The sequence below is a fragment of the Asterias rubens genome, chromosome 7, assembly GCF_902459465.1.
Source record: "Asterias rubens chromosome 7, eAstRub1.3, whole genome shotgun sequence".
NCBI classification, from domain to species: domain Eukaryota; kingdom Metazoa; phylum Echinodermata; class Asteroidea; order Forcipulatida; family Asteriidae; genus Asterias; species Asterias rubens.
The window spans coordinates 14,354,947-14,380,369 of record NC_047068.1 but is presented as its reverse complement, the minus strand read 5'-3'; the positions used below and the strand labels follow the sequence as shown (position 1 = coordinate 14,380,369).

Here is a 25,423-nt window from a genome sequence, read left to right as displayed (position 1 = left end):
CTGAAAAACTGACTTGTTTACGAGCATTGGAGAGCTGTTGATTGTATAAAACATTGTGGGAAGCGACTCCTTCTGAAATAACGGAGTTTTTGAGAAAGAGGTAATTTCTCACTAAAATATTAAAAGACTTCTAGCTAGAAGTCTTTTATTCCGATCTGAAAGTACACAAATTCGTCCAACAAGGATGTTTTTCCTTTCATCATTTTCGATGACCGATTGAGCCCAAATTTTTACAGGCTTGTTATTTTTTGCTTGTGAAAGGATACACCAAGTGAGAACGGTCTTTGACAAGTACCAAATGTGTACAGTGCCTTTAAGAAAGGTGTTCATTCAATATCACTGTGCTAGCTTGAATCATGGAGGAAGGAAGCATTCGAACTCGAAGCAGCTTGCGCAGAAATCTGCAGTTAAACTGAAATATGAATTGATGTGTAGGGATGAGCAATGTCTGACTTATATCTGTAACAAAAATAACTTCTTTTTTTCTCTTTACAAAAATAAGTCCGGTGTCGCATGCAATTTAGTCCTCTATGCAATACTATCCGGAGGACATTATTGCATATGCAATAATGTCCGCCGGACGGTTTTGCATATGCAATCGTGTCCGCCTGGACGCTGTTGGATTTTATTTTTGCTCAAGTCTAGGTTTAATTTTATAATAATAATAATAATTAACAAAGGCTTTTTAGTAATGCTTTTTTAGTTATTTGAGCAGAAAGGAGTAAACAGTCATGGTTAGCTTTCATCAACCCACTTAATAACTTTGGACTGTGGACCCTCTTTGTGGATCGTTCATTGGATGTTGTTCATGAAAGAAGAACAAAACGTCAAGTTCTCTATCCTTTTTGTGAAATTCTGAACAAGAAGCTTCAATTTTGGTCTATCAACTTGTAGTTGAGATGTAATTCTGTGCCTAGACGTCAACAAAGGCCCGTGTTGTAACAGTTATCACTTTGGACTTTGAATCCAAAGATCCGTGTTCAAATCTCGGTGGGACCCTTTTTCATCTAACAACCCCCCCCCCCCCCCCTTTAAAAAAAAATCAAGACATTTTATTTTGAGTCCCTGTTTAGGGAAGGGTTTGTATTAACCAATATTCGTGCCGGCGAGAGGAAAATCGAACGACTGAAACAAACCGAAAGTTTTTCACTAGTTATCATCTTAAAAAACGGCAGGAGTGTGTACTAGTTAGGAAGAGTGTATTTTACTTGAATGGGTTGGGTCATAAGAAGGGGTGCTCACTCTAAATGGAATCTTATTTAAACTGAGGGGCAGTCAGTATTGGAATGCGACTCAAAGGTTCCTCTGAAGTCCCTTCACGAACATTTCAAGTTCTTCTGAGAGAAAGCTCTTTCCCACCGACAACTCTCTCGTATTTCTCATTACCGAAAGCAACTCGTAGCATCAATTTGAAGGCACGGTAGCCCTACATGGTGTGTCTTGGCGAGGGGCCTATGTACTGGCTCAGGTGTTTCTGACCAGCAGTGTGGAGGTTCGAGTCCCAGTTGGGACACCACTGTGTCCTCGGGCATTGTCGCTTCGCCTTTATGGACGGGGTGGTCGTTTGTGTTATGATCCCAAGTAGGCTATACGCTTATCGTAAAGAGTAAGTGGTCCACCCCAGTCTGGTCCACAAGTTTAATCAAATGCGTATCGTTACTACATACAATAGGTAATCAAAATCCGAAGAAAAAACTTATCATCGATTTTACAGCTCAAAATACTGAGAATTTTGTTCACAAAGCCGAAACGGTGATACCATCCAGAAAAAGGGCCTCTTTGAGTTTCTCTATTAAGCTACAGCGACGGCTGGCCGTGCAATTAAATTCAGCATTCGCGTGAACGAAACCGCCTTCCTCAAAATGCGAACACTATCAATGAAATGTTAAGGTTTTGTGTGAAATTGTATAGTCGTATTTCGAGCGCAAGGAATTTTATAAAAATGCATCGTACACAATACACACCGGTACATAAAAACGTCGGCCAAGCATTGGCAACATCAATCAAGGTTATTATTTGTTTTTTGTTTTCATAATTTCGAGGGCAATTTGTGACTCCCGTCAAAGATACGCTCCATATACCTCATTGTTTATGAAACACAGTTCGCGTTAGATCGACTGGAAACCCACAAGCCAAATGACGTCCGTTATACATTGTTTTATTAAAACAATTATATTATGGAGCATGAATCTAATTGACGTAGGCCCTAATGGCAATTTCACGAAATTGACATTTTGCTATAGCAGACGGCATAATGTTAAAGGCAAAATTAAGCATTCGGTTTTCGGTACCGTTCAATTGTTTTAATCCCTTATAAATATAGATGTATGCATTAAGACATGAACATTTCATTTCCAAATCCGGAGCGAATGTCCGTAGCCATTTTCTTGAAATATTTCTCAAAAATGACTTATACTATCGAAAGCTGCTGTACTTTGAACCAAGTTTAAGTTGTATTTTATTGCCATTCAATTCAAGAGTGATTACCAAACGTGCATACCATCCCTTTAAAGTTTTTGGATAACAAATTAATGGCGATACCAGCAACCGTAGCAACGTCAGGATAAACAGTAATCAATCAATGATATGTATCCATTTACCTTGTCATCATACCTTATAAGACTGTGCTTGGGTACAAATATATATTACATGAAAACTTCCCATTTGTTTTGTAATCAGTAATATTTATTTCAATGCTGTTATTCGTTACAATAATGCACATAATAATGTTGAAATAACCCAGTATAATAGTATTAGTAGCATGAGATAAGAAATATATTTTGTCCACAATGATTCGATAGTAAACAGCAGATAAATGACAACATTTAGGTATAAGGTTAAAGACAGTGAACACTATAGGTAATTGTCAAAAAACAGTCTTCTCATTTGGTGTATCTCATCATATGCATACAATAACAAACCTGTGAAAATTTGAGCTCAATCGGTCATCTAACTTGGGAGATAATAATGAAAGGTAAAACACCCTTGTCACACGAAGTTGTGTGCTTTCAGATGGTTGATTTCGAGACCTCAAGTTCTAAATATGAGGTCTCGAAATCAAATTCGTGGAAAATTACTTCTTTCTCGAAAACTACGGCACTTCAGAGGGATCCGTTTCTCACAATGTTTTATACTATACCAACCTCTCCCCATTACTCGTTACCAAGTGAGGTTTTATGCTAATAATTATGTTGAGTAATTACCAATAGTGTCCACTGCCTTTAAGCAGAATGTTTTTGTTTCCTCACCTATGGACTAACAAACATACAACCAAAGAATTGTAACTGGAGAAAGGACAAATGAAGCAGACAAGAAAATTTGAGACAAGGCCAACACAACCATGAAGGAAGAAAATGTTTTCTTCCTCCATGACACATCTAACAAGTTACACGAGTTGTACCTGTATGGAATACTCCTGGTCAACATGTTTTTAGTGTCCGAAGTTTTGAAATTAATAAATAAATATATATGATTACAGTAATACAATGTAAGAATAAAGGGGGCTTGGCTTGTGGGTTTCCAGTCGATCTAAAGTGAAGTGGGTTTCATAAGCACTGAGGTAGATTGAGCGTGATCATTTTTTAATGCCCTTGAAATGTCTAACAAAAGAAATAACGAAAAATGTGAAACAAATTATAAGTTTGATTGATGTTGCCAATGTTTTTGGTCGACATTTTTAAATTAAATGTACATTTTCCTCATCATAGTGCCCCTTACTAAAGGAAAAGTACTGCGCCCCTTCAAAGTTCAGGGCATGGTGTACAATATGGTGATTTGAAAAGCACGATACCTTTCAAATCATCAAATTGTACATTATGTCTTATCTGCTTTCTTTGTCCTTTGTGTCCTCACTTGGTGTATTCTAACATATGGTTTAAATAGCAAACCTGTGGACATTTTTGCACAATTTAGTCATCGAAGTTTATATTGAATCACGCATACACGCAACAGCCGTCGGGTAATTCAGACGCGGCTTGATTAATCTGGAAGTTCGTGTCACCATGTCAAAATGGTCTGTCATCGGGAAAGCCAATTCGTGCAACCCATTCTGTGAAAACAATACAGGAAACAAAGAAACGAATTGCATCTAAAGTCAGCTAGGAGCAGAAAATGACAATAAATATTTCAATAATTTTGCAATAAGGTTTTTTTTTTTTTTTTGGTGTGATTGTTTTATTCTGGCTGAACTATTTCTTTTGTTGGCGATTTATATGGTTGGCTTTCGTTTTAAAGAGGGCGTTATAAAGAGGTAGAAGTGCTTATAAAAGAGTACATTCTGAAGTCTGAATCTCATTTTTAGCTTCGTGTTGATTTGTTGTGATGTCCTCTTATAACAACATTTCTGGTATGAAGAGATAAATTTGCCATTCTCAGCGACCTTCAACTGTATACATGGATGACTGATTCACTGAGAATAAATGATTGCACGGTATCGTTTCATTGGCTCCATGATTACTGTGTTTTTTCGGCCGCAAGGCCTTTATGATTTGGCGGCTACAGCTACGGCTATGACCGTTTCAAGGATGTTGCTATAGCTCAACGCATGATGACGCAGCGATCCAGCCGTAGCCATAATATAGCCGCCATTTTGGACATGACCCTTTAAGAACAGAAATACGGAAGAAGACATTGAACTTGTTATTAATTTTTAATAGAAAAGGGAAGAAAACCTGTAATGGGTCAAACCTGTTTTTGTAGTGACACACCATTTCGGCAAATGGTAGAAAACCTGTAATAGGCCAATACTGGTTTTGTAGCGGCACACCATTTCGGCAATGGTAGAAAACCTATAATGGGCCAATACTGCTTTTGTAGCGGCACACCATATTATCAGCAAATGGTAGAAAACATGTAATGTGCCAATACTGCTTTTGTAGCGGCACACCACTTCGGCAATTGGTAGAAAACCTGTAATTGGCCAATACTGGTTTTGTAGCGGCACACCATTTCGGAAAATGGTAGGAAACCTGAAATGGGTCGATACTGTTTTTTATAGCGGCACACCATTTCGGCAAATGGTAGAAAATCTGTAATTGACCAATATTTCACTTAGCAAAAGCTACTAACATGGCTTTTAAAACACACATTGCTGATCTCGCAATGAAGGGAGGTCGAAAAGGAGGATCTGTTCCCGATCCTGATCGCGTTCACACTAGCCGGTGACCTCCCTTTGATCGCCCTTTCGAGATAAGATCCTCCTTTGATCCTCCTAGCAGGATCAAGTGTGATCACGGTGCCTGTTCCTTCATTTTCGTGTTTATGTCCCTTGTACTGTATATTTCATGTCATTTTTATAACTCTTTTTATCTTCTCAATTTGTTGAGGTTTTGGGGAAATAAGTAAATGAATAAAACAATTCGACAATGACTGACAATAAAACATACATGTTTTGTTTAACTTAAAACGATAATTAATTAAGAAGATAAGCACCACATCATGTTTTTGTTTGTGAAGTTTTTATTTATTTATACACACAAAATACCACTGTGATACTAAAAAGCAAAGCTGAATATCAACCAAATAAATGTCAACTAAACGATCTTATAATAAGTTTACCGCTGGATGCATAATTACTCTCTTGTGTATTTGCATTAATCAAAGTAAACACAAGCCTGTTTGTCTTTTTTACTGTGCAAAGAAATGGGATGTAGGTTGTCGTGTATTATTATTAAGTTGTATTGTGCATACAAAAAGTCCAATTTATTGGATTTTATCTTTGTCGCAAGCTCAGCAGAGCGAGCGTTTTCTGCAGATTGCCGCGAAATGAGGAAAGGCAAGCTTTGCATGCCCTACACAAATCGGGGGTGTTAGGCCATAGCATTGACAGCATGGGTTTTGTCACATTTTATATACATGTATGTATAATTACTTGTGTTGTTCAATATAATCAGTCAAAGTGCTTTGAAAGAACACAATTCAATTGAGTAATATATTTGAAAAGATTGTCATAATTTGTGAACATTGTGGGAACACATTCCAATAACACAGTTCTGAGTTTGCACACAGTCATTGTGTGTGAAGGGTGTACCTGATTACGCATTTTACACATGTTTTTCTTACCAGAGTTAGGTGCTATACAACGTTAGTGTTTAAGTGCGATTACTAAAATAGGATCTATGAGGAGCAATCCTTGTTCTTTCCTTTTACACTGTACTTAAAACAGTTTCCCATAGTCTATGTACACAACTGTCCCTGTGGGGTACTCCAGTACTTAGAATTCCCCTATGGGGTCCTGTTCTTTTCTCTTTTCTCGTTTTTGTTTTGTACCGGAACATGTACACTGGACCCTATTCCAGATCATTGTTCCTCTATCAACGTGTGAGTTCAATTCTGTATACATTGTGTACGGGGCCTACGCATTCAGCCAACGGCTTCTTGGTTAGCCTCCCCTTGCGCCGTGTCCGACGTCCCCTGCTTCGCGCGTCGACAGCACTGGGAGGGCAACCTCTCGCGTGCGGTCACCAGAAAGTCCATTGCAGCTGCCCGGAACTGCGCGTTACGCATGGAGTACACCAAAGGGTTACATGCAGGGATGACAAAGACTATTACAGCAGCTGCCGTCAGGTAGTTTTGGGCATCGGCGACATCTTGAAAGGTGACCAGGAGGCTGAGGACGACGATGGGGGTCCAGCAGAGCACAAAGATACCCAGGAGGATCAGCAGGGTGACGGCAGTCCGGAGATCGGCGTGACGAGTCGGGCTGATTGATAGAAGAACGAGAAAACAAGAAAGTACTGTTAAAATAATGAAGCAGCTCTTTGAAATATCACCCTAGTGCCGCCACCCACTGTATGTCAAGGCCTCTATGGCTTGGACAGCTTCACAGAGCCGCTATCCCGAGCGACTGGAAGGGGAGACCACTCACTCGACTCACGTGTTTTTCCATTCACTTGGGATCGCGGCGAAGCTACGAAGCTGGCCAAGCCACGAAGGTCTTGACAAAAGACTACACCACCCACTCCGTTCCTTCCCGTATTTCAATCAATTTAAAGTGCAAAAGAAAATACATTTGGGAAACCGGAAACGAGTGCACTGGACAATAATTTATCATAAAATCAAGGGTTTTCATCGCAGGAAGTTCTTATAAGTTTAGAAAACCATCCCCTCATTTTGCTAGGTCCCCCGCACGCAATATTTTTTTTCTTCTTTTTCCTTTTGTAGAATTGCCACTTTCTTAGTGCTTTTTAATCGGATTAAGTCTTGTTTTGAATTGATTACAAAAGAGAATCCTTAAAAAACCATCAGGATATATTTTGAGGAAGCAATTCGAATGTGCAGACAAAAATTCCACGGACCACCTCATCCAAATTAATATGAGACTGGTGGGGTCGAGCGAAAGACTGCTTGGCTCATCCATGCGCTGTGCTTGCACAACGTGAATTTTGACTGTTTCATGTGTTCTTTCTTACTTCTCTTTCACACGGAGCCATTTAGCAGAGGTCCACTGCTAAATTTAAGCATGGTTATTATACAACTTTACAAAATGTTCATCGTGTGAAATGACAACAACTTGTGTACTGGCCAAGGTCTCTTGTAAAGTATTGTCAAACATTGGTACATTTTACAAACATGCTAAAATAAAGCAAGTGACCACTGTTAAATTGATGTCGTGTGAATATCACATTTTAACATATACGGGCAATAGACTCAAGCTATATACACAGGTAGACTATTATTATTAACATGTTGTACTTTGAAGGCTTTACAACTGATGCCCTTTCCTATAACGGTCGTTTAATCTGCAATCTGGCCTCGAGTTGATTGCAAAGCTTACCGATTGCACAGTAATGCTTATTGTGGCTTGTTATTATAATATATTGTAATGACATAAAGTGCTATCAATATTGACAGAAATAGTATGGCTGGAGAGATAGGAATATATTTGTTGTCAAATGTGTGTTGTCTCACATGATCTAAATACCAGTCAACCACACAAATAATTAGTATACACTGCATATTATTTGCTGTTAAAATTTACACCATGGGTCTTACCACAATATAGATAATAATAATAATAATACTCTGTTCTTATATAGTTTTTTTCACAACCAGGGGCATATCAAAGCGCACAGTATTCTTCCTGCAGGATACCAAAGAGATGATCAAAATTAACACCATATAGTGCGTTAAAATTACACCAAGAATAATCGTTTTGGCAAAAAGAAGTTTTATTTTAACAAGTATTTTGTAGTTTTTTAACCTTGATGAATTGTTTCATATAATGAAAACACCGATGGTGTCAAATTTAACAACACAGCTTTTGCAGTGTAACTGTTGATATGACACTAACTTCCATTCCTTATTATAGCATTCGCGCGCGTAGGTTAAAGTTGTGTCGTTTTAGGGTCCGTTGTGATGTAGCACACCTTGTTCTACTTATACACAGGGCGAGCTGGTAAAATAGTCTTATGACTTGAGATTTCCCCAGGTTGATGTCCCCCTTTTTCCATGGCAGATATTTCTCTATAAATTTCACTTTAAACTGAGGTCCTCCCTAGCCAATTACTTTGTCGACGCATGGACCTCGGGCCGCCGCGCAATACCGTCTCCTCTCCCCCGTGACTCCCCCGACATCCCTGAGGGACAACAAAAACCATCTGTTACCAAGGCAACCCACGGTAAGATGCATATGATTTGAAAATTCCAATTGTCATAAGATGCATATGATTTGAAAATTCCAATTGTCTGAAAGCCGCCTGTAGGTAGAGTGTTAGACACCGTGAACGTAACGGGACCGATTGTAATTGTTCGTATCACACTCTCGCATTGGAATATTATTATTGCTATTCGTTTTTAATACAGAATGAGTTCTCGCTTTTGTCCGACAGCTGTTTTTGTTCAGCGATTTTTGTATTTAACTTGTCTTGCAGGCATGAGTCTTTGTTTATCACTCCTGTTTCTTTATCGTGTTTCAATATGTCCGTCCGTTCGTTCGTTCGTTCGTTCCTGCTTTGGGGTTTCTGTTCATCTATCAGTCCTGCCACCACAAACTTATATAGAATGATGGCTTTTTATTTTGATTTTTATGTAGAAATAATTATGAAGTTGAACTTAAAAGCATTGTGGTGCTTTTGGAATAAACAATCCTCGTAAAAACAGTAGCCTTAACAGACACTAGTTCTGGTGACGTCAGGGATTGTTAATCACTTTATGCAGACTAATAATGGGACACTTATTGTGTCTCTGCACAACAACAGTCGGAAATTCAGTACTTAAAGCAATGCAGTGAGCATACCATGACATCAAATCAAATCGTTCATTCCAACGGCTTCCACGGGAAATTCGTGATGGCTTTGCAAAATATTCCTGTCAAGCAGTTACCTATGAAAGCCACATTTAGTGCAACAATTACGTATTTTGAATCCATTATAACGAATTTACACCGAATCCGTATAATGACTGATTCAAAATACATCATTAGGAATTCACAACCTGTTAGCAAGGATTCCTTATTACGGATTTATGTCGAATCCGTAATAACGGATTCAAAATACATCATTAGGAATTCACAACATGTTAGCAAGGATTCCTTACGGATTTATGTCGAATCCGTAATAACGAATTCAAAATACATCATTAGGAATTCACAACAAGTTATCAAGGATTCCTTATTACGGATTTATGTCGAATCCGCAATAACGGATTCAAAATACATCATTATGAATTCACAACATGTTATCAAGGATTCCTTATATTTATGTCGAATCCGCAATAACGGATTCAAAATACATCATTATGAATTCACATTTAGTTTTTATCAAGGATTCCTTATTACGGATTAACACCGAATCCGCAATAACGGATTCAAAATACATCATTAGGAATTCAAAACATGTTAGCAAGGATTCCTTATTACGGATTTATGTCGAATCCGCAATAACGGATTCAAAATACATCATTAGGAATTCACAACATGTTATCAAGGATTCCTTATTACGGATTTATGTCGAATCCGCAATAACGGATTCAAAATACATCATTAGGAATTCACAACATGTTAGCAAGGATTCCTTATTACGGATTTATGTCGAATTCAAAATACATCATTATAGAATTCACATTCAGTTATCAAGGATTCGTTATTACGGATTCGAGTAACACTTGCCTATAATATTGGTTGATGTATAATTATGTGTGTCCTTCATTTTACTCCTCTGTCCATATTACCACGGCAGCACAAATTATAACACCAACTTGTGACACTGGACACCTTTGGTAATTGTTAATTGTCAAAGACCAATCTTCTCACTTGGTGTATCTCACCATATTAGGCATATGCACAAAATAACAAACTTGTTAAAAAATGAACTTGTCGTCGAAGTTGCAAGATTATAACAACCCTTGTCACACAAAGTTGTGTGCTTTCAGAAATGCTTGATTTCCGGACCTGAAAATCTAATTCTGAAGTCTCGTAATCAAAATCAAACATTTAAGTGGAAAATTACGTCTTTCTCGAAAACGTTGCTTCAGAGGAGCCGGTTCTCACAATGTGTTACACTATCCACTGCTTGTAACCACTTGAGTTTTATGCTATCAGGGGTGGATTTCACAATGGTAGTCCTAACTTGAGACTAGTCCTATTCCTAGTCCTAAGAGATAGGACTGGTCCTAAGTTAGGACCAGTAACTCATCCTAACTTAGGACTGGTCCTATCTCTTAGCATTGCCTAGGACTATAGTCCAAAGTTAGGACTACCTTTGTGAAATCCACCCCAGTGCCTTTTAGGGTTTTGCTTTAATACCTTTTTTAGATCAAGTTTTAAGCCATGACATGAATCACTACTCACTGTGAATGAAGATGTATGTAATATAATTGACCTGTATAAGTTTCAAATTCTTTAGTCGTCAAGTTTTTGAGAAAAAGGTGAAAATCACAGAGCCATGTTTTCACGAGCTTTGCGTATTAAAAGGTCTTCATGCTAAAGATACGGGGAAAACATCGTGACATTGTTTCACTGTACTTTCTCAAAAACTACAGCACCTCAGCAAGACCTATATAGGGGAAGCTTTTGACCATCATTATCTTCAAACCATGTAAGTTTAATGTAATTATGTGGACATCGTCTTTTGTGTCGTAAAAAAAGTATCCAAACCTTAGCCGTTAAGTGATTTGAGGAAGATTTGTCGACTATAGGCCAACCCATTTTTAAAAATGTAATAATTAGTATTATTAAGATAATGAATATGGTAGATGGCCTTAGCTTTCGATCCAATCCGGACCTTCTCCAGAGGCATAAAACAAGTACAAACAAATACATATTAGTATTATTAAGAATATTAAATGTGTGAAAATACAAATTTCACTGTGATGGATTTTAATTACTCTTCATTTTCCTAATGGCGTAGAACAAAGTGCATCTAACCCCTTACAATATCATTACTCAGTCACAAATGTCATTTGGATAATGGTTGTAATTATTATTATTAATGGTTTTTGCTATAGGCTATTTAAGTAGAAGAGCATTAATGTCGATTTAGTTTTACACTAAAGCATTTTTAAAACATTTAATTTTGAATCAACGTGGATATGGAAAAAGATGGTTGTTATAAATTTAGTTGTTATGTACAAAACAATGAACTAACCTGCGATTAATTCATCTTAAAAGGCGGTCAAAATCCAGAGTGAATAATGTCCATACACGCAGGAAAATAACCCCTTTTTGTGAAACACAAACTGAGAACCGTTTCTCCAGATTTTGGGGAATAAAACAGATAACTATTCCCCTAAACCACATTGCTTCGAAGTAAAATATGCGTTATACTATTATAAAAAGCTATATAAGTGTATACTTCTTACCAAATAACTTTTGTTATGGTCAATACTTTTAAAGGCAGTGGACACTATTGGTAATTACTCAAAATAATTACTAGCATAAAACCTTTCTTGGTGACGAGTAATGGGGAGAGGTTGATGGTATAAAACATTGTGAGAAACGTCTCCCTCTCAAGTTCCATAGTTTTCGAGAAAGAAGTAATTTTCCACGAATTTGATTTCGAGACCTCAGATTTAGAACTTGAGGTCTCGAAATCAACCATCTAAACACACACAACTTCGTGCGACAAGGGTTATTTTTCTTTCGTAAATTCGATGTCCGATTGAACTCAAATTTTCACAGGTTTGTTAGTTTATGCATATGTTGAGATACACCAACTGTGAAGGCTAGTCTTTGACAATTACCAATAGTGTCCACTGCCTTTAAGAGTGTTTTTTTCCCTTTGACTTGCAAACATTGTTTTTCCTGTGCGGATCATCGCATTCAACTCAACCTAGAATAACATCAGTGTGTAGCACATGTTTTTTTTTATAGTAATTTGTTTTCAAAAAAATGTGCAAGTCTGAGATGTCAGTTTGAGTTTGTGATCAACAAACGACGGGTAAACATTCTCCTCTGCCATAATTTGGGATATATTTATTCACAATACATGCCACTCCATACGTCGGCCCAGAATCTGAAGATAACACTATTATATCAGTTGACAAGAAAAACAGACCAAAGGGCCTTCTGGTTCGAAAGGATAAAGAGTTTCTATGGCGACCAATCTATTCAGCAGTTTGCTTTTTAATGTAATTGATGTTCAGGTTGGACTGGTTATTTATATGCGAGCGAATCCAGTAGAAAATTGGAGAATGAGAATAAATTGATGTTTGATGATAATTTATCAAATGATTGTTGTATGTTATGAGGTTTTCATTATTAAATATGCACTTTGAATTGACTTGGCACAATAGAAACCGGGCGCACTTATACCATTCTGAATTGTAAATTAATGTTATATATTAAACGCATTCAAAATTATATAAAATTACATTTTTAACGTTGACATGTGTCTGGTTGTATACACATCTTAAGATGACCGGGTTTTTTTACAGTCTTGACAACCCCCTGCCCCGGCCTATTCAACTTGTAAACATTGTGTATAAAGATTTAAAAAAAAAAAAAAAAAAAAAAAAAAAAAAAACTCCGGGGGCATGACCTTACCCGTGTCACGTGGGACCCTAGTTCGAAGTTGGGTTCGAACCTGGTGGCAATTCCAAAGAGCTGCTTAAGCAGAAAACATCCGTTAACCATTTTTCTGCCAAAAACTGTGGTGGTAAAATTGACACCGTGGGTGGTGTCACATATAAATTCCGGGGGAAATCAAACTAAACACCATAGGGTGTTAAAACAATACTAATTTTACAATAAGAGCACTAACCAAGAGCGCTGAAAGGGGGGTGTTAAAAAAAACTTTAAAAAAACGAAAATTTTCAAATTTTCAAGAAGTGCCCCCGAGAAAAAGACATGGTACCCCCTACCCCCGCCCCTTGATCTCCCTAAAATTATTACCATAGTTACGGAGCCGGGTTTGTTGTCAGGGCATTAGACTTTTTAGTTGTTAAACATCAGTGCGTTATGGTGTAATGTTCCAACGATAACGAGGCTCAATAATTTGATGGGAAAATGTGCCCCACTCAATCAGAATTGAACCATAGAGTTTGTTCCGGCAGGTTGGGCAAATTCAAACCCAAGAGTATTGCTATGACTGACAACGTTTTGGCTCAAGCATTGTAAGTGATTATAGTGTTCAGTACACGGTGCTCGATCGTAAATCAGTGCTTTTATAAGTGCAGTTTGAAGGGGCTGTCTAATAGCACTAATTTATTAGTCCTGTCATAAATTTCGTTGGGATATTTTGTTAAGAGAACCCCTATAGTGGAATTAATATTGACAGTTGTCAGAATGTGTATAAGCGTCAATGTCAAGATTCCTTTTGTGAATAAGATGTTTGATTTTGTTTCTTAATATTTTGTATTGACTAATCTACCAGAGTAAGTGCCGTACAGCAAAGTGTATAGGCCATACCCTTAGTCTTGGTGCAAGACGTTGCTGTTCATTATCACTCACTGATGTGTGTATGTTGAGTGTACTTATGTACGTTTAGGCCCTACTCAACAAGAAGGTATTGCACTCAGACTTTTTTTTTATGCAAGTCGCCAGACACACAAGGCCTGAAGGCCACTTCAAGGTGTGGGCTACAATTTTTTTGTTGCCACCGGCTGAAACAAGGTTACCCCCTTTTACAATCCATATGGATGTAGGCTTGGGTATCATCAGTCCGAAGCCTGGCCGGTAGAGCAGAAAGCACTCCCCTATATTTTAGGCCTACATGAATGCTGAAGTTAGAATCTATTATAAATTTGCACAGCTGTTTAAAGGTTACATCTCAATTTCGGGTTCAAATCGGACCAACATCTTTAACGGATGATTCAAAGGCACTTTAAACGTGCTGTGACGTAAGATTTCCATACCAGTGTTATGATTGGTCTGAGTTGATGTAATTTCAGCTTGCACTTTCGACCATCTCCATGCAGCATTCGTGTGAATAATTTGTGTTGTTTTTGTATGCAATAGACCATGTGAACTTTGCTTACAATAAGTGTGACCTTGTGCATTCTTTGAGTATTCTGGCAGGCAAGATACTGCACTGGTCCAATGAGAAAGTTGACATTTTATGTCATAATTACCACATAAATCACAGAGTTGTGAAAGTAAAAGCTGGGCAAGTTTATAGATGTGCCCCTTTCATCATATCAAAAGTTGATAGGAATTGGACAGTGCAATATCCATAAAATATAAGATTTTATGTTTTCTTCCATTAGGCTTTGTACAAATCGTGTTTGCAAGAAGTCCGGGCTCTGTGGCTCTTTTGTAAACATGTGATGTCACAGGTAACATCGTCTATGAAATACATGTATATGTGTAACCTATTGACTGCGAATCTGTGTGTGAAATGCATGCGAGGTCAAACGTACATTTGTACGGATCCGGACACCCGACATCTGCTGGTGTTATTCACGAGGCTCGACGTTTGACGTCAGATTTTTGGGCTATCTTCAACCTAAAAACCCACCTCAAAGTTACACCCAAACCCCCTTATTTCGAACCACGACAACCCCATAATGAGTCGACCCTACACAATATTGTGATCTGTGAGGGTATATACATCTCCTTGTTGCGTCGTAAAAGCAATGGATTGATGGCCCAATTTACAAGACGGCGACAACCCGCCTTGGATAATTTACACAAAACCACTCCGCATCCAGAAATTAAATTAAGTAAGAGACAAGATGATAAATCAGCGCTGAGTAAAAAACATTCTAAACTCCCTAGAGATTTGGGACTCACGGAAGAGAGATTTGATCTTACTTTCAATCTTCTGACAGTGTAAACCTTCTGAAGAACCGCAATCGAAATCGGTAAGATAAAAGGTCAGACCATGTTCTGTTTAGAGTCATGGAACACTTTGTGTATCATTGTTTTGGAAAGCCCGAGTTGATGGGATTATTGTGGAAACTTTAATATTCCTTAAAAGTTGTACGCATGTTGTGGTGTCCTGTGACTGCAACCTTTGTTATATTGTTTTTTCTAAAAGCACCGAAGACCTACATTGTTTGACTTATCAATGTTCGAATGAATTAGGATACAGTTTTATAATTCGATTAGTTAGCTCTAGAAAATTGGTCTGGACTTTTTTGGACTAAATTTTTTGCATTTTGGAAGCGACGACATAATACTCTATGTGCCTTCAACTTTATAATGTTAAGGCTGATTGCGTAAAGGCAGCGTACATTATGACATGTACGAACGAGTACCTGATAGTGTTCCTATGGGGTACATAATGCATGTCGCCAATAGTTGCAAAAGACTCTGCAAATATTTGCAAGTTCGCAAGAATATTACTTATCTTAGCAAACATTTGCGGTGACATTAATCAAATTATCATGAACGTAAGTACTATAGCAAATATTTGCATAGTCAAAAATAATTGTAAAACAACCTACAAGTATTATTTTGCGATGTCCCAAAATATTTTCTCACACATGACGTATTAATCTTGAGGGATACCAACTCAGAGCCCAATTTCATGGCTCTGCTCAACGCCGAATTCTGCGCTTAATTACGATCACCATTCTCCGCTTACTCAGTGCAAACGCCGAATTTCTACGCTAGCTGTGTAAGCGTAGAACGCCTAGTGACGTGGAGTACGCACGCGCACAAGCCAACGATCCCCGCTAACCCGTGAAATACGCTTGCCGCAAGCACAGAATTCCCTGCTTCCGTATAGCGCCGATTTGCTTACAGTAAGCAGAACCATGGAATTGGACCTCAGCAACGAATAGATTGCATTACTTCCACCCTTGAGTTATACACAATAGCAATACTAAATCCGTTTCTTAGAATATTCTACACGTAATGGCTTGATAACTGTGTCTTGAACAGCAATTTGCGAGTCACTTTTATCCTTGACCGTAATAAGATGTTAGAACATATTCTTTCTTACTCTCTCTGTGTAGACTTATACAATTATTATAATATGACCGTCTTTTGCGATGCTTGCAAATTAAAGAAGAAGAATTTGTTTTGATGTGTGGGTGTTTATGAGTGAGAGACTCCTTGCTTCGAGACGTTCGATATTAGAAGTCTAAATTTCTTAAGGGCAAAGTATACCTTTGGTTCTTAGAACAGTTCGGTTTTTGTAAATTATTGATGTATGCAATATAACTGAAACATTCAATGTAAAAGGTGGGCGCGTTGTGAGATATCGCCGAAGCGAATATGTCCACGCAGGAAATTACTAGCAGTTACGCTTTCAGATTCAAATTTAGGGGCATACAAACTTACTTATAACCTTTTTACAAAACCACGTTAATACTCCGAAGTGAAATGTTTCTCTTTTTCACTTTAAGAGTGAAACCAAACGTATATACCTTCCCTTTTAACTATTTAAACTCATTAAAAGATTGAATGTTCATTAAAGTTGGCCTCGCCTCGTGTATATGGAACATTCACTATTTCAACTCATTAAAAAATTATCACCATTGCACTCAGAATTATTCACTGCTTATATTTTCACTCTAATATCTTTGCTTCTGGGACTGGAAAACACTAACATTGTTCGACCTGGTTTTGAGCAAACTAAATTCATTTTGTTGTCAAATTATCTCGGGAGGTAGGCAATCTCCATTTTGTAGAGAACCATGGAGAAAGCTTGGTCCGTAGATGTCCATTTGGGATGATTTGATTGGCTAGGTTAATTGCCACCAACGCCTGTTCACAACCTCGTTCCCCCAGTTAGGCCAATTAGTCTATTAACGAGATCCATTTTATTTGAAGGCCAAAACAATGATTGCTGACTTAGTAGGGTTGTCCTAAGACACGCCCCCAAGATGGTGTCCTGGATGGGACATCAGAAATTTATAAAACATCTCTTCGTTTGTCTTTAGCTTTTTGGAGACTCTCTTCAAAACGTTACTGTATGGTTCAGTGAGGAGCTGATCTATCAAACTTCCAAAGAGCTGCGTAAGCACAAATGCTTACCAGAGTAAGGTTACCAGCCAAACTACCATTTCACATGTACAGTTTGTGACTGGTATCCTGGTATTTTTAAGCAATAATGTCTGTTTTTAAAAGCAGCTCTATGAATTGGGCCCTGATCATGCTGTGCAAATATGTCGCTGTATAATTTCACCTGCCTACAAGGCTAACATTTTGTATGCCCCATTTCCCCAAAAAAACATTAGGCCGGGTGAAGATGTTCTCTAATACGTGTACATGCAGAGTTATTTGTCTCTGCAGTATACATTTTGTGATTGGACTTTGTGATAGTTTGTAATACCATGGTATTACCAATATGCATCCTTGTTGTACCATACTAAATGTTTGTCTGTCCATAGGTTAGAGAACAAAAGCATCTCGCTTCACCTTATGTCTTTAAATTGCTGCGTATTATTGAACCATTGTGTACCTAATATCATACCCCATACTATATTGCTTTTGTAATTTCGACATAAGCCTGCATTATTGTATTGTATGACAGCATTGAAATAAATGTTACTGAATGAATGAACGAATATTCTGCTAGTTCAGAGTTGACTGTTGATGCACCGTTCGGGGCCATTGCGCCGAAGCGTCCGGATAGTAAATAAATTACACTCGTCAATCTAGCAGGCGGCAGCTCAGAAAATGGACAGCTCAAAATCGTGTTATCAAACAAGCTCAAATCGAATTGTGTTCGTCCTGAAGGTTCGGAGGAAATTCAAATTTTAAAAGGATGGTGAATGACACGTAACAGCAATTAACATGGGCAATTGGTAATCTAATACACTCTAAAAACTCCCGGGTCAGAATTGACCCGATTTGGGTCCCAGGGGGTCAGACCCTATTCTGGGTCTGTTTGACCCGGAATCCGTGTCATTATGACCAGAAAGTTGTTTAAAAGCGGGGATTTTGGACTCGAATTCCGGGACACATTGACACGGATTCCGGGTCAAACTGACCCAGAAATGGGTCTGGCCCCCTGGGACCCAAATCCGGGTCAATTCTGACCCAGGAGTTTTTAGAGTGTAGTACTCATGCGTGACTGTAATTAGCATGTTTCATGAGAAGGGTTAATTGCATCAAAACATGTAACCAGCTCATGTCATTGTATGGGTGGATTTAATAGTGGTTCAAATTTGCCGCGATGTACAAGTGTACGTTATATTCCCTCCCTCATCATAACTACGCCCACACTACCCGGTCCTAAAATTAAAAAATTAAAAAAGCTAAAATCAAAATGACAATGGTTACAATATTTTGATTGTGATGCTCTCCACTTATTTGATTTACAAAGATTAATGATATTACTGGAGTGGTTGTCCTTGACAGCACCATATTATATTCTATTAACGATTAAATACAGTTGCTGCTTGTAGAAATGTTATGCTTGCTGCTGGCTTTGAGAAAATATAACGATAGTTGCATATACGCCTGAATTACAAAATGGCCGCGTGAATGCGTTTGATGAATGCAAGATATCCCTGAACGCAGCCGCTCTTGGCAAAGGACTACAAAGAAGACAAACAAGACGTACGGATTTAGGGGGGATGGTGGTGGGATGTGATATCCTTAATGCAGGATTGTGAAATGGAGGACAATATACACCGGGCAATGAGTTCCAAAGAGTAAAAAGGACATACTCTGACTGTGTGCAAAATTCCATGTATCATTTAAAGGAAAAATACCCCAAAATATTTCCCCAGCTGACCCACTAAACCACATGTCACACAGAGAGAGAGAGAGAGAGAGAGAGAGAGAGAGAGAGAGAGAGAGAGAGAGGAGAGAGAGAGAGAGAGAGAGAGAGAGAGAGAGAGAGAGAGAGAGAGAGAGAGAGAGAGAGAGAGAGAGAGAGAGAGAGAGAGAGAGAGAGAGAGAGAGTGACAAGGAGGTCTCAATCCTTTAAAGACATTGGACACATAATTGGTAATTGTGAAAGACCAGTCTTCTCGCTTGGTGTATCTCAACATTTGCATAAAATAACAAACCTGTTAAAATGTTAGCTCATTGGATGTTGAAGTTGCGAGATGACTATGAACGAAAAAAACACCCTTGTCACACGAAGTTGTGTGCTATTCAGATGCTTGAATTCGATACCTCAAAATCTAATTCCGAGGTCTCGAAATCAAATTCGTGGAAAATTACTTCTTTCTCGAAAACTACGTCACTTCAGAGGGAGCCGTTTCTCACAACGTTTTATACTTTCAAACTCTCCCCAGTACTCGTTACCAAGTAAGGTTTTATGCTAACAACTATTTTGAGTGATTATCAATAGTATCCACTGCCTTTAAAGGGTATTGATACCTTTTGTAGATCAAGGTGTGTTTTTTTGCCATGACAATATCACTGGGAATGGAGACGTATATGTAATAAATAAAGGAAAGCAATGAACATCATAGAGCAGTGTATTAAAGCGAGTAGCGTAAATACGTTGTACATGCTAAAATAATTTTTGTCTCACTGAGAATTATTTTCGTGAAATTGTTTTGCCATTTTCTCAAAAACTACAGCACCTCAGCAAGTTATTTTTTAAAGGGACGCTTTCTAATCATTATCTTCAAACCGTGTAAAATTATTGTAAATCTATATGGACATTGTGGTTTTTGTAACGCACAAATAGTACCTTAACCCTTTAAGGAAAATCAATCCTCATACCTGAATGACACAAGAAATTTGATAATAATTGTCTGGCAATGCGACGAGGATCTCCATGGGTATTCGTGTCTGTCTTCATTTAGTAATTAATCACGAGCGAGCTGCGAAATTGAAATCCGAGTGTATTATTTTGTTTTACTTTGCAGTTTTTTTTTGCGCACTGTGATCTGCAAAGCGTTCAACTCAAACGAGACGAGTAGAATCACGGTGCCCATGACCTGGGTCCAATTTCATAAAGCTCATAAAAGCTCATAGCAGACATTTATACTAGCAACTTCCTTTGCTTAGCAGAAAATGAGTGGGTCACAGCAATGGCAAATGTACGGTATTTTGGCTGGTAACTTATTTTTGATAAGCATGAGTTTTATGTGTCTAGCATTTTTTTGCGCTTCAGGCTTTATGAACTTGGGCACAGGCCCCAATTTCAAAGCTTTAATAGCAGAACATATTGCTTATAGCGGCAGATTTATTTGCTGAAGCCAAAAAATGAGTGGGGCAACAGTCGCAGCAATGTAAACTTTGTGGAATGTCATGGCTGGTAACCGGTTTCTGGCAAAACATTTTTGTGCTTATATAGCAAGATTTTGTGCTTACAGGCTTTATGACATTTAGCCATGCTGAAGGGTCGCTGCTCGAGGTAATGTAATCCCATTCAATCTCGGAACAAAATGAACATTGATCAGAATGTATTGAAGGATTACGGACCGTGTCTTTGGTATTGCAGTGCTGCACTTAAGAAGCGAATAACGCGAACGCATGTTTATTTATGGAAGATCTTGTCAAGCAAGACACACTACCCTTCCCCCCCCCCCGATCCCGCATGACACCACTCCCCTCCCCATTCCAGTGAACCACGCACTACCATTATACTTCACATTATATTTCTTGTAACAAAATGGAACGCAAATTGTGGCGGGGCTTTTACAGGCATGTCTGGTTTCTTGTTTGTTTTCGATGATTTCGAACGGGATGTAGAGCTTCTGTACCAAGCCAAGAAATATTTGGACAATGAACAATATTTGTATAAAGGTTCTGTCTTACGAGGCAATAGACCTTAGAACTGATGACGTCACGTGTTTTGTTTACCACTTAGCGTTCATACTTCCTGAGAATGCGGATGCGATACGAATTTTGACTTAACAAAATTTGCAAGCTCAACTCCTGTGAAACGTTCACTGTTATCGGACTCGCAGCTGATGGAAGTTTGAACCGGGCTTTAGAGTGGAAACCATTTCTTCTCTAACAACTGTCGGAAATGCAGCACATTAGGGATTAAGCAAACTGTACAGCGTGACGTAACGTGTGACGTGGCTCTTATTGTAGCAGAAACCTTATAGTTCTTTAAAACTGAATCGACTTTCTGCTCGCAAGAAACTAAGTTTTAAGTGTGAAATTTGTTCATTTTTGTCATTCTGTTAGTGATGGTTAGCTATGGGTGTGACGTAACGTGTGCCGTAACTCTTTTTGTAAAGCAGAAACCTTATAGGCATTAGACCCCCTTGCATTGACCGCCATCTTTGATTCCCCCCGTGCACGCGTGAAAGGATATCATTGGCCGAGAGTCGTGCACAGCGCGTTTACGCGTGCACTTTCCTTTGTTTAACATCAAAGATGGTGGTCAATGACGTCTTGTGCAATCCATCTAGTCTACAAAAAACTGAATGGACTTACTGTTTGTTGGGTCTTGCTAGGATCATGTTGTGAGCTTTGACAGCGCCGAATACACTCGGCGCATCCTGGACCACTGACTGACTGGCCATGTGAGATTCAGTGCACGCCACGTTACACTTCTTAGCTCCTACAGCTCTCAACCTCATCTTGACCCGTTTGAAGAGTCGTACGTATGTGACAGTCATTACGGCCATGGGGGCACCCACCGCTAAAGCGTAGCTCAAAACCTGGCTAGGGAAAGGGGGGACGTAATGGTGTAAGCTACCGACACCAGTGCTGTCCATTACACCCCAAATGGCGATGGAGACAACGGCTGTTCCGAGAGCGTGACACCAGGCGTAGAGGGTGAGGTTCCGGGCCCGCGTCCTCCCGACCTTCTCGCTGGTGTTGGGTTTAGCCACCACGGCATAGCGGTTGATTGAGATAACACATAGCATCATGTTGGAGGTACCGCTGAGTAGGATGAGGAAGAAGAAGTGCGCCATACGGAGTGGTGTGTTGTCGTGCAATGCCCACTGGCTGTTGATAACTCCAACGATGACTAACGGGAGGTTGATGAGCGTGTTCAGGAGGTCGGCAACGGCCAGCATGAAGGCCAAGAAGTTCCCGGGCTTGGTGCCAACGTTGGTCCAGGCATGCCAGAGGGTGCCTAAGACCAAGACGTTACCAATGACGGATATTACTGCTAGGATCACCAGCAGAACGCACCAGACTACCACCGCGGGGGGCGTTCCATGTGGGTCCATTGTTGGTGTGACGATTAAGGTGTCCATTGTTGTGTTCATCATTTTTAAATGTTCGTCATCAATGACGTCACAGGGAAAAATTACTGTGTACGATTGGTTTAACTCGGGCAAGAATCCCAAATCACCCCTTGAAGGACTCAAACCTGGAACCAGTTCTCTAGATGAAAATTTGAAGTACTCGAACAGCTTCTTTCTAAGTAGGACACCTTACATTTATTGTTACTCTGCCGAAACAACGATTCCCATAAAAATGGCCAAAAATGTTAGTTTTACTTACAAACTCAAATAACACCTTCGTCCATACGTCATCACGCACATGATATCCGATGATTTTTATTCCGCTGGTGAAAGCAAATCCTCTACTTTTTATTTTTGTGCAACGTGAGAAGAGAAAACAAGCTCAGCTAGGAGTTCAACAGAGATCGAGTAGGTCTGTACGCAATCGTTGCATCGTTGTGTTTAGAATCCAAGAAGATCGATGGAAAGTACACTTGCCTCAAAACTGATTGAATTGTCTATTTTGATACTCACGTCTCGTATAATGTCGTTGCTCGACGTACGTGCGATGATAACAGGAACTCAGCGAAGTCTGGTAGGTTCAAAGCACCCACTTCAAAACTACAACACATAACAGTCCTCACAGGGATAATCTTCGCGTGAACTTGGTTCTGAGATTTGACGAGATTACTGCATTATAATGCATGTATAAAGCAGCGGTACGTGCTACATCAAGGATACATCAAAAAGGGAACACGGAGAGAAAATACAAATGGAGAAAGTTAAGTGAGATGCAGTAAGGTCTTGAGAGCTGATGATGTTTGATGATAAGACGTAAATCTCAAATCACAGTCAGAGATCAGCAGCTTTAAGGAGTTCAAACCTTATACTTTATTTCAAAATATACGATCCAAAGTGAACCCTTCAGACTTTTCTCAGGTTGAAGTATTATAACTGACCGAGACGAACTTTCTCCGCAGTTATTTATGCTTTTCTTGAGGCTGATGATGCACATTGTCAGTTGATAATATTCATGAATGATTGAAGCCTATAAACGAATCGTTTTTGTATAATTCTTTACCCTGATATCGAAGCTGCGATGACGCAGTTTTAACCAATGTGCAATGTGAGTTCGGACGTTATCTGCTGGAGTGCACTCGTCGAGTGACGATGTGATCAAAATAAGGCATTTTACGGAGTCGTATCTGGTCAATCGGTCCTCTCAACCGGGGAGGATTATCTCTCCACACTCTTACCCAAGCTTCAGTATTTGATCTCCAGGATGGATCCTTGGTTCTTCTCCTTGATGGCAGGTCACTTTTTACTTCTGAATGATTTCCGATTCAAAAAGAGGAGACCGTGTTTGCTCCGCTGTAGCCTGGGCACACCGAAGTGAAGATTTCACATTATAAGCGGACCCTGTTCTTCCTCCCGGTTCTCTTCGCTCTTCACTCGATCGACCTCGCCACTGAAGCAAAATGAAGTGACTGCGGCGTGATCGAGATGAATGCCCCCAAGATGGTTGTGTCAACGGCTGTTTTATGTACGATTCAGCTAAAAAGCTATAGAAACGGTGTTGATGAGAGGCATTATCAAAAGGTAGCAACGCTTTGAGTGTATGAAACTGTATTTTTGTTTACAGATTATTTGCTCACGTACACATAAAAAACAAAGAAACGTAAATGAATGTACTCCCCCGCCGCCGCTATTGGCATACAAGACTGTAGCTTCACTTAATTAAGGTGATAATGAAATGATAGAGGGCGCTGTGGGGCATTGTACTCTGGTCAATAATGTGCTTGTGACTGAAGAGTATACAAAACCACTGCTCTGTCAAAACATAGTAACAACTTGACGAACAAGTACCCCAACAAACAAACATTCAATTCCCTCCCCCAAACAAGCAACACAACACAACAATCCCCACCAAACTTCAAACTTCATACGTAGGATTGCTGAAGATACCGATGAAGGAGGAGTACAAATAACTGTTTTTAGAGGTAAAACGAAAGCTGTGGCCTAATCCCACCAAAATATAAGGTCCCGCCGAGATTTGAACTCGGATCGCTGGATTCAAAGTCCACGGGGCCTCTATTGATTAAAATACAATATCAATCAACATTGGATTATTAGCTAATGAATGATCTCCTGTATTTGTAGGTATAAGTAAAACATTAGCTAAACGTTTTGTAATATCGTGAGTATCATTGGTTGGCATATTGTTTGTGTATCATGTCAGACCCCACACATTGTTTGACTGGACTCATGGAATAACAAACATGCGACATTGTATTTTTTTACGAGAAAATAGTGAAAGACACCATCATAGCTTATATTTTGTTCATACTTTGGGTTTTGAACTTGCGAGATCAAAATTTCAAAGGAAAATTTTAACCACGATATTGTTGGTGTGACACATTTTTCCCCTTTTTGGACTTTCAATAAATGGTTCGCCTTTGCTTAAAGTTTTTTTTTGCAATAATGTAAGATCACTTTGCGAAACAACCTTTTGGTTTTTCTCACAAAGAGACGAAATTCATGGCTAATAAACTGTCATTAAGATTGGAAAGTATTGCCATTGCAATGAAGGAATATTAGAAAAATCGCAATGGTATGTTTTTTACAAATCACCATCAGAGATCGGTTGAAGTGAGAGCCGCGAAGTACTTATGGTTGAATGTGATTACTGGGTTAATCTTCTTCTTTTTCTTTCTTTTGATCTCTGACTGAGTAATAATGAACCGTCAATAAAGTAAGATGTTGTAATCCTGTTGGCCAGCCTATTCATTCCTTCATAACACTGTCTACCCTGGTTTAGTCACGATCTGGTGCACCGCCGCCACGCATCAAAACAAACAGTACACCTCTTCAAGTCTGAAAACTTTCCAAAGTGATTTATCCCACCTCAGAAACTTTCATTGGGAGCACTTTTAAACCCCTCAGACATCACACAAAGTGCTGCTGTTGCTCTGAACGGATCATCTGGTATAATGAATCG

The 25,423-nt window shown here is 39.0% G+C and overlaps 1 protein-coding gene across 1 annotated transcript; it reads right to left on the bottom strand.

Moving 5' to 3' along the window:
• Positions 1-3,170: 3,170 nt before the first annotated feature.
• Positions 3,171-23,885, bottom strand: LOC117292809 (D(1B) dopamine receptor-like). Its single transcript, XM_033774972.1, has 2 exons — positions 21,683-23,885; positions 3,171-6,700 (listed from the first exon to the last, which is right to left on the bottom strand). Exons 1-2 carry the CDS (start codon positions 22,468-22,470, stop codon positions 6,361-6,363), a joined length of 1,128 nt encoding a protein of 375 aa, XP_033630863.1. The 5' UTR covers positions 22,471-23,885; the 3' UTR covers positions 3,171-6,360.
• Positions 23,886-25,423: the final 1,538 nt, after the last annotated feature.